Source organism: Hyla sarda, chromosome 2, assembly GCF_029499605.1.
Source record: "Hyla sarda isolate aHylSar1 chromosome 2, aHylSar1.hap1, whole genome shotgun sequence".
Taxonomy (NCBI): Eukaryota; Metazoa; Chordata; class Amphibia; order Anura; family Hylidae; genus Hyla; species Hyla sarda.
This window is the reverse complement of record NC_079190.1, coordinates 182,207,034-182,220,408: the sequence shown is the minus strand read 5'-3', so window position 1 is coordinate 182,220,408 and position 13,375 is coordinate 182,207,034. Positions and strand designations below refer to the sequence as shown.

At 44.5% G+C, this 13,375-nt stretch overlaps 1 protein-coding gene and 1 non-coding gene across 3 annotated transcripts in view; both read right to left on the bottom strand.

The window, feature by feature from the left end:
* Positions 1 to 13,375, bottom strand: part of CYFIP1 (cytoplasmic FMR1 interacting protein 1) — a 108,804-nt gene that overhangs the window by 75,111 nt on the left and 20,318 nt on the right. For both annotated transcript variants that reach the window (XM_056555868.1, XM_056555867.1), the window contains exons 3-6: positions 12,546 to 12,635; positions 12,242 to 12,319; positions 5,529 to 5,630; positions 3,538 to 3,719 (exon numbers count right to left, since the gene is read on the bottom strand). In XM_056555868.1, the coding sequence (XP_056411843.1) occupies positions 3,538 to 3,719; positions 5,529 to 5,630; positions 12,242 to 12,319; positions 12,546 to 12,635 (452 nt within the window). The remainder of the gene's footprint in view (positions 1 to 3,537; positions 3,720 to 5,528; positions 5,631 to 12,241; positions 12,320 to 12,545; positions 12,636 to 13,375) is intronic.
* On the bottom strand, positions 1,511 to 1,700 carry LOC130359910 (U2 spliceosomal RNA). The gene has a single exon (XR_008890499.1). It is a non-coding gene; the product is annotated as a U2 spliceosomal RNA (small nuclear RNA).

Here is a 13,375-nt window from a genome sequence, read left to right as displayed (position 1 = left end):
AAGACGGGCAGTACTTCACCTAGAACAGGAGAAATGCAAGACCGCCAGTGAACAAGCGGATAACATAAACTCCGCCCTAACTTCAGAGGGGCGAGCCAAGATGATATGAGTAATGATGGGCATCCCACAGTAGGCAATAGTAGGGTGTAGCCAGACCACTAATACACTCGGTCCCTGGAAGGAAGAATGAGACTGATAAATTAGCCAAAGCAGAAGGACAACTACACACGCCATAGCACCTCCCCTGGGGTGGGGAATGAAAACGCTGAACGAGCGAGAGTCGGAACCAAGCAAACCCAGACAGGAATGCACCTCAGCTATAGCAGAGACACTGACAACAACTCCCTCGTGGAAGGAGGTAAGAAACTGCAGTATTGGCCATAGCAGGCTCATCCCCATTGACCCCTCATAAAGGGGGGAGAGCACTGTGTAGGCTACTGCAGGTAAGATGCCAACCACTGTCACTGGAAGGCCAGTGATACCCCACTCCTGGAGGGGAAAGGTGGGTGCCAGTACCATCGAACACCCTAGGAATGCCCAGGGTCACCCACTGGACCACTCGTACTAGAAGCTAAGACTACCTCAAACCCCTGGGACCCTACCCCTGTTAGCAAATGCTAGAAGGTTCAGTGCCCCATAGGGACACCAATGTTGGTTGGCTCCCCCCGGTAACAGGGAACCAGGAGTCAGCCTTGGAAAGTGCATTCCCATGGATGTGGGGAGTTCTGTGAGCATGCAGGGACACCCACCTGGCAACATCCACATGCCGAGGAGCACTGGGGCTGCAGCTGTGGATGCAGCAAGCACCACGTCCTCCATAGGCAATTCAAAGAGCCCAACAAACAACCCCGACATATAGCAGGTTACCAGAGCTGCAACCGGGGATACGGCAGACGTCCCAACCTCTATGGATGGTGTAGAGGGTCCATTGTACATCGGTCAACACTCACTCACAGTGGAGTACCGGAATAGCAGCTGCGGCAGATGTCTCAACCTCTATGGATGGTGTAGAGGGTCCTTTGAACGTCGGTCAACTCTAACTCACAGTGGAGTACCGGAATAGCTGCTGCAGATGACATGTCATCCATGGGCATTGGAGAGGGCCACATCACAGTGAACCACCCACAAAACCGATGCAGAGAGTCCATAGTCCACACAGGGGCACCGCCTTGGTCACCTCATACAGGAGGCATGGCATCGGGACAACAGCTACGAATGTGGCGGACTCTTTAAGGGTGGCCGGAGGTGAAGGGAACAGGCAGACTGCTGCCAGTGTTAATGTTACTCCCCGAGAGAGGGCAAGGGCATTGTGGCGAATAACGGCAAAACACAGAGAAAATGGCCAACGGGAGCAAGGTAAAGTGGCAAAAAAACTGAACAAGGTTACTCCGAAACTGGAGCTAGAAGCACCTAGTGCTGACATTAAGTCCGCAGCTGGTGTGAACACAATGGGACAATGCCCAAGGGCATAAGGCACAATACTCGGAGAAAACACCAAGCAATCCAACCTGTGGAATGCGTTGAAACCTGCAGAAAATGCCCTATCAGTCAGGCGCATAAGGTGACGGAAGCAGGCTTAGGAATAAGCCCCCGTCCTCCAAAATCCATCTAATATAAGGTCCCTGGATATAGGACATATCAGATGAGAAACTAAGAAAAGATACTACCCTTGATCCTACTCAAAAAGCCTGAGAAGCGAGCTCAGGAGAGTACTCTTCCCTACAGATAGGGGCACGGAAAAAACTACAGAAAATAGCAAGGCTGCAGTACCAACATTTGGCCACCAGAGGGGGGCCAAGCACAAGAATGGGAACAGAAGAGCTGTTTATTAAACAGCCACCAGAGGGCGAAGAGAAGCCAAGAAATTGAAGTAAATTTTTTTTTCTACTTTCACTTTGTAGAACAACTTGGAGATGCATGCCGGAGATGGCCTAATAAAGTAAAGAGGAGGCCAGGGCTAAGAAAAGGAGTGGGGGAAAAAGACAGACAGGGTCAGGACTTGAGTGTGAGAGGCCGGTCCCTCCGTCACCCGGCCGTACAAACAGAGGTGCCGGCTGCACGATCACGAGGCTGATTCAAGGACCGGGCCGGGGGAACTGGTAGTTTGAGGCGGCCTGCTCCTCCCCCGCTGGGGAGTCGTCCTGGCGCATGAGACCGCTGCCCCCCGAAAGCCTAACACAAATGCAGCAGTAGCGGGTCTCTGGTTAGAAGGTAGAAGAATGTGGCCAGGACTCTGTGCCTAGCCGCAACATCTGCGGCAAAAGGGCTGGTTGTGGCCCCCCCTGGGGAACTGGTCGGCCATTTTGGACTGGAGACCGGCTGCCCCAGAAGACAGACCCTGGGGCAACAAATGGAATAAAACTTGGCTAGGTCATTGGGCTTGCCCCCAAAACATGTGCGGCAAGGGGGGACATTTAGTGGGAACCCATTAATCCTGTAACCAGCAGAGGGGATGCGGTAGTTAAGCCCACCGTGTTGTCCCCTCCAGAATGGCGCCGGAGGCCATAAGGGGTCCAGCACAGCTATGTGTAATGGCGGCTAAGGAGCTGGGCACTACAGAACAAAGGGGACTTCTGATGAACATAAGGAAATGAGAGGAGGGGGGGGGGGGTGGTATAGTACATACTCACACACGGCTCCATCTTCTCATACTCACCCTGTAGTCTTCAGTCAGCTAAAGGCCACACTGCATCGCGCCAAGCTGCCGTAGCGAGGCAGGCAGGGGCAAGTGGGGGACCCAGACCCAGGGTACTACCACCAGGCGCTGATCGTTGGAGAGAAGGGGTTGACGGCCCATACTCTATGCACCGCGCCCCTTTGTCGGATGTGGGCGATCACATAGCGCCATGCTCCTGTCGCCCAACCTAGAAAAAGAACAAAGGAAAAAAATGCTAACTAGACATCCCTAGCTAGAAAATAATAAAAGATAAAAGACCAGGTCTGGAGAGAGCTCCAGACCTGTGTCTGCCTCCTACTGACACTAAGCTAAAACTAATTAGCTCTGTGCCTGTGGGTGGGTATATCCTGCAGGGAGGAGCCGACTTCTTTTTTTGCCTAATGTCAGCCTCCTAGTGGACAGCAGCATAATACCCATGGTCTCATGTGTTCCCCAAGAAAAGATGTTAACACCTTTATAAAAGATGATGACATCAGATATTTAGGATGCATAATATTTCTTTACATAAGTTATTCCAAGTCTTCATTGAGTTTAAAACATAATATAAGGATTGGGATGGGACTATTATTTACTTTTATTATTTACTTACTCTTTGGATTGAAATATGGGAAAAAGCATGATCAAGGAAGAGAAAGTGTCTATATAAGTATTTCAATGTATCTCCTAAATTCTACTACCTATTAGTAGGATTTCATAAATTATTTTCATAAGAGTACAGTTCATTTTCTCCATTTCTTTGGTAATAAAAGATTCTCTATGTAAAGATGTAATTATTATGCATTAAAACACAGATGAGAAAACAATTTTGCTGTTCTTGATACGTGAAAGACAGAACAATAGGATACCCATGAACCACTCACCTCTTGTATGCTGAATGATCATTTTTCACACTGCACTTCATATTTTTTAGTTCATCCAAGACTGCAAACATATTGATGAATTTACCAAGCGTTAATAAGTAAGCTTCAGACACAAAGTCTTTTCTTCTCTCAGCATGACAAAGACGTTTCATTTCGGCACAGAAGCGTTCAGTAGCATTTCTCTGTCACCAAAATCAAACAGATATTAGACAAGTGTTTTTTTATTATGTAACATAAGGCTAGGGTGACACTGTCGCTGTATTCTAGGACTGTAGTTGAGCGGAGTAAAAAAAAATAATAATAAAAATGTGTGTGTGTGTGTGTAATATATATATATATATATATATATATATATATATGTATATATATATATATATATACACACACACACATTTTTATTATTTTTATTTTTTACTCCGCTCAACTACAGTCTTTCCAACGGAGTGAGCAACAGAGCTCCCTTTAGCTGTTCAACAGGGGGGGGGGCAGTGTGAACCTAGCCTAGTACTAAGAAACAACTTTGTTTTAAAGGGGTACTCCAGTGGAAAACATTTTTTTTTTTTTTTTAAATCAACTGGTGCCAGAAAGTTAAAACAGATTTGTAAATTACTTCTATTAAAATTTTTTAATCCTTCCGTTACTTATTAGCTGCTGAATACTGCAGAGGCACAGTGCTCTCTGCTGACATCTCTGTCCATTTTAGGAACTGTCCAATGCAGCATATGTTTTCTATGGGGATTTTCTCCTACTTTGGACAGTACCTAAAATGGACAGAGATGTCAGCAGAGAGCACAGTGCTCGTGATGTCAGCAGAGAGCTCTGTGTTCCAAAAAGAAAAGAATTACCAATCCCACAGGAATGGTAGCGAATGGTACGAAGTTTGCATGTTACCCCCGTCACCCTGTAAGCACTTCTGTGCGGGGAGCTATACTTACTTACCTCGGCAAGATTGATGGCCAGTGTCATTGCTCTGCTCCCTAAGCAGCAGACGGAGCAGAACGGTGACGCAGGCTGTCAATCATGCTGAGGGGGCATAACTAAGGCCGGAGTGTCGGGACTAAAGTGTAGCTTCCCGCCCAGGGGACTAGTCACAGGACAGCGGGGGTAGTGCTGGGCGGTATGACCAAAAATGTGTATCACGGTATTTTTCAAACTTATGGCGGTTCCACGGTATCTGATGGTATTTTTTTTTTTCTTTTTGGAACACCGTGCTCTCTGCTGACATCACAAGCACATTGCTCTCTGCTGACATCTCTGTCAATTTTAGGAACAGTCCAGAGCAGCATATTTTTGCTATGGGGATTTTCTCCTACTCTGGACTGTTCTTAAAATGGACAGAGATGTCAGCAGAGAGCACTGTGCTCGTGACTCAGCAGAGAGCTCTGTGTTCCAAAAAGAAAATAATTTCCTCTGTAGTATTCAGCAGCTAAAATGTACTGGAAGGATTAAGATTTTTTTTATAGAAGTAATTTACAAATCTGTTTAACTTTCTGGCACCAGTTGATTAAAAAAATAAAAAAAATAAAAATTTACACCGGAGAACCCCTTTAAGCCTCATTATGAAATACAAAGGCAAACTGATTATCTTATACAGAATACATAAACTCCAGAACATAAGAGCTCTATAGCATGCGTCTACTCTTGATCAAAGGTGTAAGCAGGATTTTGCAGAGCGGGTTTATGGAATATTTCTTAGCTTTATTCACACACACTTTTTACACAGTATACCCCTACATAAACAGAAAGCCCTAGTTCAGACCTTAGTTCAGAAACTTTCATACACACAATGTTATGTTAATACAGCAGTCCACTGATGCCAATAAGGCAAAAAAGTCCACTGATGCCATTATGGCAAGTGCAGTTCCATACTACCATTATAGCACTGATCTATGGTTTATTTTCGATGTGTCAATTAAGACATTAAAATTACTATTCATAAAACCTTTAATGAAGGTTCATTTAATTTCTCAAAAGCATATAAAAACTGTTACCTGGAAATACATGAAGTTCATTAGTTTGGTGACCTCTGGTTCCAGAACTTCCACAGTTTTCTCATAGATTTCTACACGGTTAGGCTGTTCATTGCATTTAACCTGGCGGTAAAATAAAATCACAAAACCATGAGTATACAAACAAAGCAAAAGCTCAAACCACATTATCTACCACATTGCTTTCAGCCAAACAGGATCTACACAGTCTTTGGCTGCATTCACACCTCTTTTTCAGTCTACAGTTGCCGGATCTGGCTGGGGGAAGGGGAAATCGGGCGCTCCCGTACCCCAGCCGGACCGGCGCTGAAATCGATTTACTTTAATGAGCCGACCGGAGTCAAACAGTGACTCCGGTCGGCTCATTTTTTACCCATATCAGATTTCCTGACCGGACCTACAACCGTAGTATACTTTGGTTTTAGGTCCGGTCACAAAGCCGGATACGGGTCAAAAATGAGTCGACCAGAGTCACCGTTTGACTCCGGTCGGCTTATTAAAGTAAATGGATTTCAGCCCCGGTTTTCCCCTCCCCCAGCCGGATCCGGCAACCGTAGGCTGGAAACGAGGTATGAATGCAGCCTTACACACATCCAAGGTGGTGAAAGAAAAGGAATAACGATTACATAAAGGGGGACGGTACATAGAGAATTTCAACAATGCATTTGCTAAAAAAAACATTCTTGCAAAGATGTAACCATCAGGTAACAGAAAATCTGTGTGTTCAACTGGCTGGAACATTGTTGGGCAGGCTTATAAAAATTTTTTTGCTGTGGTTTCAACTAAACTTAAAAGGAGTACTCTGGTGGAAAAAAAAAATTCATATTAACTGGCTCCAGAAATTTTAAATTTAAGTTTTGTGAATTACTTCTATTAAAAAATCTTAATCCTTCCATAATTTATCAGCTGCTGTATGCTCCAGGGAAAGTGGAGTTGCTCTTTTCTGTCTCAACAGAGTGCTCTCTGCTGACACCTCTGTCTGTGTCAAGAACTGTCCAGAGTCAAAGCAAATCCCCATGGCAAACCTCTCCTGCTCTGGACAGTTCCTGACATGGACAGAGGACATGGACAAAATAGTTTTCCACCAGAGTACTCCTTTAACCTCTCTGTCGTGGCAGTATCAGCCCCTGTATTCTACTAGTAAATGATGTTGCAGCATGCTAATGGACAACAGCCCTGCCGCTTACTTTGTTCACTAAAGTCAGACTGCTCTAAAGGCATTTTACCAGTTACGATGGTAGGTGGTAGGATACGTGCAGAGAACACAAACTCCTTGTCTATACTGCTATAGTACCTCAACTACCCCTACTTGTAAACAGAGTGACTTCGCAAATAATTTCTTATTATGATCTTTGAGGAGTAACCAAAACTTATCCAAAACTGGGCATGTTTCCAGAAAAAAACCTTTCCATTTTGTCCCTCGGCAGCACACAGGATTAACATATTTCCTTTTCCTAATGGAAGATTAACTCATTAGTTAAACAATTAAATGATTAGGCCCACCTGGATATCCAACCCCTCCCCTATGGTATAAAACCTCAAAGAACGATATACACCCAGTGTTTTTTTCTTCTGTCCTAGGGACGGTATGTGACATCATAACATACTGTAGTTTTACAGATTAGCCATTTTTATGGCATGAAGGCTACAGTTTATGAGGGCCAGCTCTTCCTGTGGGATTAGCAGGTTTCCGGTGACCTCTCTGGTGCATGTCTCTTCCTAGAGGTTCTGGGAAGTGCATGCAGGCAGCTAAAGGTAAGTATAGTGGGGACAGGTCTGGTATCGGGACCTTTTTTTCTACTGCCTTACTGGCTCCCCGTCTGTTTATGGCGGTGGATTGCGGAGCGCACATCTTCCGGTGAAGAATGATGACGTTTGGGACATCTCATCCCAGCCTTGCCGGATGCACATCCTTGCCAGCCACCAGGTATGTTTTACTCCTAATTCAGTATGCAGCAGGTATCCCTGCTACTTATCCAGTGTGGTATTTCTTTAGGACTTGCTCCACTGAGGTGAAGCATGTTTCTATAACACAATTATACCTGCCTTACGATCTGGTATTTATAATATAGTGGGTTGGCTTCACTAAGGTGAAGCTTCTTGCTGCGGTGTATTGTTGATTCTATATCTGTTGTCAATATTTTATTGTGGTTACCTTTTATATCATCTTGCTTTCCTTAGGGGAAGTGTGATTGATTGTTACCATAGTGATGCATGCTCCCCATCCTCTTTTATGGATTACTTGCTTATAGCTGGTTGTTTATGTGCAGGATGAAAGGTCCAAAAGGAACATTCCTCCAGGAGAAGGTGAAGAAAGGAGCATCAGAAGTTATGTCTACAATGTAATCAGCTTTTACCGGATGAATATTGTCTAGATGTCTGCAATTCCTGTTCCTCTGCGGCCCCCCTCCAGCCACGGCTTTCCAGTCGGAACCAAAATAATTGTTTGGGTGGTTCAGATCAAGTCTGAAGTCTACATTATCTGAGGTAACAAATCAGCTCAAAGCAATTTCTGCTAAGGCCTTTAAGTCTTCTACGCAGCCTGTTTTTTCTTCTTCTGCTTCATCAGCTTCTGATGAAGATGAGGTGGCATCATCCAGTAGTTCTGTTATGCCAGCCAAGGGAGCTCCAGAGGACTTATCTATTGATGAAAGAAAAGATTCATTCCTTGATGAAATCCATTTAAAAAAAATATATATAAAAAAAAAAAAAAAAAAAAAAACCTTGAAGGTGATACTTCTGAGGATAATCTACGGAAAAAAAAGAAGCTCTTATTTTCCTGCAGCCGATCCTTATTCTCTCCCAGGTCAACCTCTTTTGGGTTCCCTTATTTAGGCTGAGTGGCGTAAAGAAAAAAAATCTGACATGGGTCCAGATTTAAAGCCACTTATAGCATGGATCCGGGGAGCTCAGAGGCATGGGATTCCATTCCTAAGATAGACTTGGCGGTGGCAAGACTTTCAAAAAAGTCTATGTTCCCATATGATGACATGTCGCTCCTAAGATGGACAGAAGGGCGAAAGGTTCATTGAAAAGAGTGTATTCGGCTGCCGCCATGTCTTGCAAAGCCTCTCTTGCGTCTGTCCCAGTAGTTAAAGCTCTCTGGATTTGGCTCTCTTGCCTTACAAGGGATCTCCAGGAGGGTGTTCCGAGAGAAGAAATTCTTCTGAATCTACCTGACATGAAGCTTGCTGCAGATTTTTTTGTGGGATTTTCAATTCTAAAATTCTTGCCAGCTCAACAGCAGCCAGAAGAGACCTCTGGCTCAAAGAGTGGTCGGGGGATACTCTGGCAAAGAACCATTTTTGCTCTTTGAAGGGGGCAATCTGTTTGGGTCACAACTGAACCCCATTCTGGAAGGAATGAGCAATAAAAAAAGTGTTTTTTTCCCCAATGCCCCGGAAAAAAAAACAGTTTAGATCATCTCCTCAACACAGAAGCAATCTTGCGCAAAGGAACAGACAACAAAGACAGTCTCGTAATCAAGCTTTCTCTTTCGAGAAAAAGTCTTCTCCGGGTGATGACAAATCAAAGGGCTTTTGAGCCCAGCCTCACGGTCCCCAAAGTCGGTCCCCAAAATCTCAATATTCCTCAGTCCGACTTGTGGGTGGCATCTGTGATCTCGAGAGGTTATGCTTTGGAGCTTAGAGTTCTTTCTCCAGACAGATTCTTCATCAACAGAGGAAACATCCATGTCAATTCACTTGTTGCAGAGTTAATCCAAAAAGGTGCCCTAGAACCGGTTCCAGTTGGGCAAAGAGGTCTCCGAGTATACGCCAGGGTCTTTGCAGTGCCCAGAAAAGAGGGTACTTGGAGGCTGGTCATAGACCTAACTACCCAGAATACTTATATCGTCAAAAGAAGATTCAAAATGGAATGCATTTCACATTTACATGTCTCCTATTTGGACGATTGGCTGATTGTGGCTGACTCCAGAGATCTACGCCATCATATTCAAATCACGATCTCAGTGTTGGAAAAGCATGGCTTCCTAGGGAAATATGAGAAGTCACAGCATTCTTCTACATCACTCGGCAAGTTCCTGGGGTTCAGAATAGATTCATCTGCCATGAGGCTGTTTCTCTCGGAGGACAGGATGCAGAAGCTGACGTCGGAGGTTGTCAGACTGATCAACAGGACAGAATTGTCGGTTCGGTCAGCAATGAGTGTGCTAGGCCTGATGAAATCCACACTGGATGTGGTGCCATGGGGGAGAGCTCACATGAGACCACTGCAACTGGACATCTTAGTCCAATGGAACAGGAGACCTTGGGGATTGGACCGGACAATGTACCTGTCCGATTCCACAAGACAAGATCTTTCCTGGTGGTTGCGTCCGGACAAGGTGGGTACAAGAAGATCTTTTGTCCCTCAGGTTCTCCTTACCACGGATGCCTCTGCCAGCAGTTGAGGAGCGCATTTGGGCAACAGCTGGGTCCAAAAATGATGGTCCAAGTTTGAGGCATCTATGTCCTCCAATCGAAGGGAACTTCGAGCGGTATGTCTGGCTTTGTCTAACTTTGTTTCTCTGTTACAGGATCACAAGGTCCTTATTCAGTCAGACAACCTCCCAACGGTGTTCTACCTGAATAAACAAGGAGGAACGAGATAGTCTCAGATGATGGAGGAGTGCAAACTTCTCATGATCTGGGCAGAGGAGCACCTCATCGACTTGCATGCTATCCATATTCAGGGTTCTTTGAATCGCCGTGCCGACTTCCTCAGCATGAAATAAGTCAATCCAGCAGAGTGGAGCCTGAACGAATCAGTCTTTTGTCAAGTAGTTCAGAAATTCTGCCAGAAATGGATGTCAAGGCAACCAGGGCCAATTGGAAGCTTCTGCAGTTTTGCTCCATTTATCGGAAGGATCACCCAGATCATCTCGACGGCCTGTCCTTCTCCTGGAACAACAAGTTCCTCTATGCATTTCCTCCATTCCTTGTTGATTCCACGAATGCTCCTCAAGATCAAGCAGGACAAGGCCAAAGTACTAGCAATTCTTCCGTTTTGGCCGAGAAGGGCATTGTTCCAGCTTGCATTAAGGCTTTCGAGAGGTTGTCATTGGGAGCTGCCAGTTTAACTGGACCTGGTTCTTCAAGAAGGGCTGTGTCATCCTGCACTCAACAAGTTGAGACTTACAGCCTGGCTCCTGAGAGGCTAACCCTTATTTCCCCAAGGCTTTTCGGAAGAACTCATTGACTTACTATCTGCTTCTAGAAAACCTTCTACCCTTAAGGTTTACTCTAGATTAGTAAAACCTTCCAAGCTTTGTGTTCAGAGCATATCACCAATCCAAGCATCTCGCATGTGCTTCAGTTTCTTAAAGAAGGGTTTGATAAAGGTCTCAAACCAAACACTATCAGTTCAGTTTTAAGCTATCAACGATTTTCTTCAAGGATCTCTTTCTAACAATCCCTTAGTCAAGAAATTTTTGAAAGCAATTTCAAAACTCAGGTCTACTATGAGTTCGCCTGTTCCTTCATGTGATCTACCTTTGGTTGTGAAAAACCTGACGAATCATCCGTTTGAGCCTATTGATGAAGCTGACCTCAATTTTTTGTCCTGGAAAGTACTTTTTCTTGTGGCCATTACGACTGCTTAGTTCTATGCCTGGATCCTTCCTTCAGACCTAAGGTCTGTTCGGTGGTGAATCTTAATCAAGAGATATTTTTGCCAGACCGTTTTCCTTAGCCGGAAGACCATCTTCAGTCATCTTTGCATACGCTGGATGTCAAAAGAGCAGTGCTGTGTTATATTAACAAGACACAATCCTTCAGGTTGTCAAAAGCTCTTTTTCTACAATTTGTGGGTCCTAATAAAGGAAAGCCAGCGTCTAAAGCATCCCTCTCAAGATGGATTAAAGATGTTATTGCCTTCTGCTATTCGGTCTTTGGTAAAGAATGCCCTATACAAGTACATGCCCATTCTACCAGAATGTCCATTTCATGGGCCAATTTAGTGCAAGTATCCTTGGACAAGATCTGCCGAGCAGCGACATGTTCATCCTCTGACACCTTCATCCATCACTATAAGCTGGATCTCATGGCTGGCAAGGAGGCGTCCTTTGGCAAACAAGTGCTGGAAATGGCTACTTCTTGAACCCCCCCCCCCCCCCCCTTTTTTTTATATTGCTTTGCATATCCCTTTTTGTGCTGCAGAGGGACGAAATGGAAGGTTTAAATTTACTTACCAAAATGTTTTCTTTCCACAAGTCCCGAGGCAGCACAAGTTTAACACCCTATTAAAAATTCATTGCTGCATACTACACAGGGTGTCTGTTATTCTTAGAACCCATTCTTGCTCTCCTTCTCCCTTAGCACCCTTTTTACTCTCTTTACCATCATGAGTGCAAGCACCTGCGTCTCATCTTACTTGTCTGCATAGCTCTAATATTCATATGGCGCATGCAACAATTAAGTTGTTTTCTGTCAGATTGTTTCATCACTTTGGACACCATTTGAAAAAATGTAAAAAAACACATCTGTGAGGTCAAGTGGGAAAACATGAAGGTGACAGGTTCCCTCACACAGTTGCAATTCTCTTACACATAGCCTTTGAAAATATCAGGACACAGTGTTGACAAGAGGTGTAACCAGGAGTCATCAGGGTAGAGTAAATAAAATTGAAAATTATCTGCATAAGATAAGGCAACATCTGAAATAAGCAGCATGTTCCAGAAGTTAGTCAACAAAGCCAAGACAGTGATAAATAGATACCTGCGGTATCGCTCTTGAGCAGCTTCTCCAGGTATAAAGCATAATGGCATACTCCTGTCCTTCTTCCAACATTTCATTCTGTAATGAAAAAACAAGAATTTCTCATCTTAAAATGTACTATAAAAAAAAAAAACTCCAGGATAATCCAGGAAGAAAAGAAACATGTCCAAGCCAAGAAAAATGCTGTCAAATAACAATAGAAAAAAAAAAGCATTTTTCACAAAATAGTATAAAATGGCATAAAGCTTATTTTAAGCAAAAATCCATATGTAGGAATTAATGTAATGATTGATTTAACACTCACCATGCTAGAGTGGACAGTAGCCTGCTCAATGTATCTCGCAATGCCAGTGACAAAGGCATTTCTGTCTTCAAAATTAGTGTTGAAATTTGGCTGCAAAGAAATAAAAAATAATAAGGTTAATAAACTCACATTGCACATATGGTCAATGTCATATTGTCAACGATCAATGCTTCAAAATAACAATGCATTTTTCATTCTAGGGGGGTATGAACTGTTAGGATCAATAAGCCGTTTGTACTATAGGTTCAGCTATATAGCACTGTTGCCTTGCAGCACTGGGGTTCTGGGTTCAAATTTCTCCGAGGGCAATATCTGCATGTTCTAGCCATGTTTGCCTAAGTTTCCTCCGGGTACTCTAGTTTGATCTCCTGTGTGTATGTGTAAATATTGTGCATCTATAGCTATACAGTGGTCCCTCAACATACGATGGTAATTTGTTCCAAATGAACCATCGTTAGTTGAAACCATCGTATGTTGAGGGATCCGTACAATGTAAAGTATAGGAAGTTATACTCACCTGTCCCCGCCGCTCCGGACCATCACCGCTGCCCTAGATGTCGCCCTCCATTGCTGTTGCCGCATCCCCGCCGCTCCGGACAGTCTCTGCTGCCTGGGATTGTCGCTCTTCATCGCGTCGCAGTGCATGCCGCTCCTATTGGATGAGGGGACGGCGTGCGCGTGGCGACGTGATGACGACAAAGGAGAGCGACGGCGATGCAGGGGATCCTGAAGAGGCCGGTCGGGAGCGCCGGGGACAGGTGAGTGATCATCACCGGACCACACGGGGCACCTTAAACGGCTATCCGGCTGCACCTGAAGCAGTCTGCGCT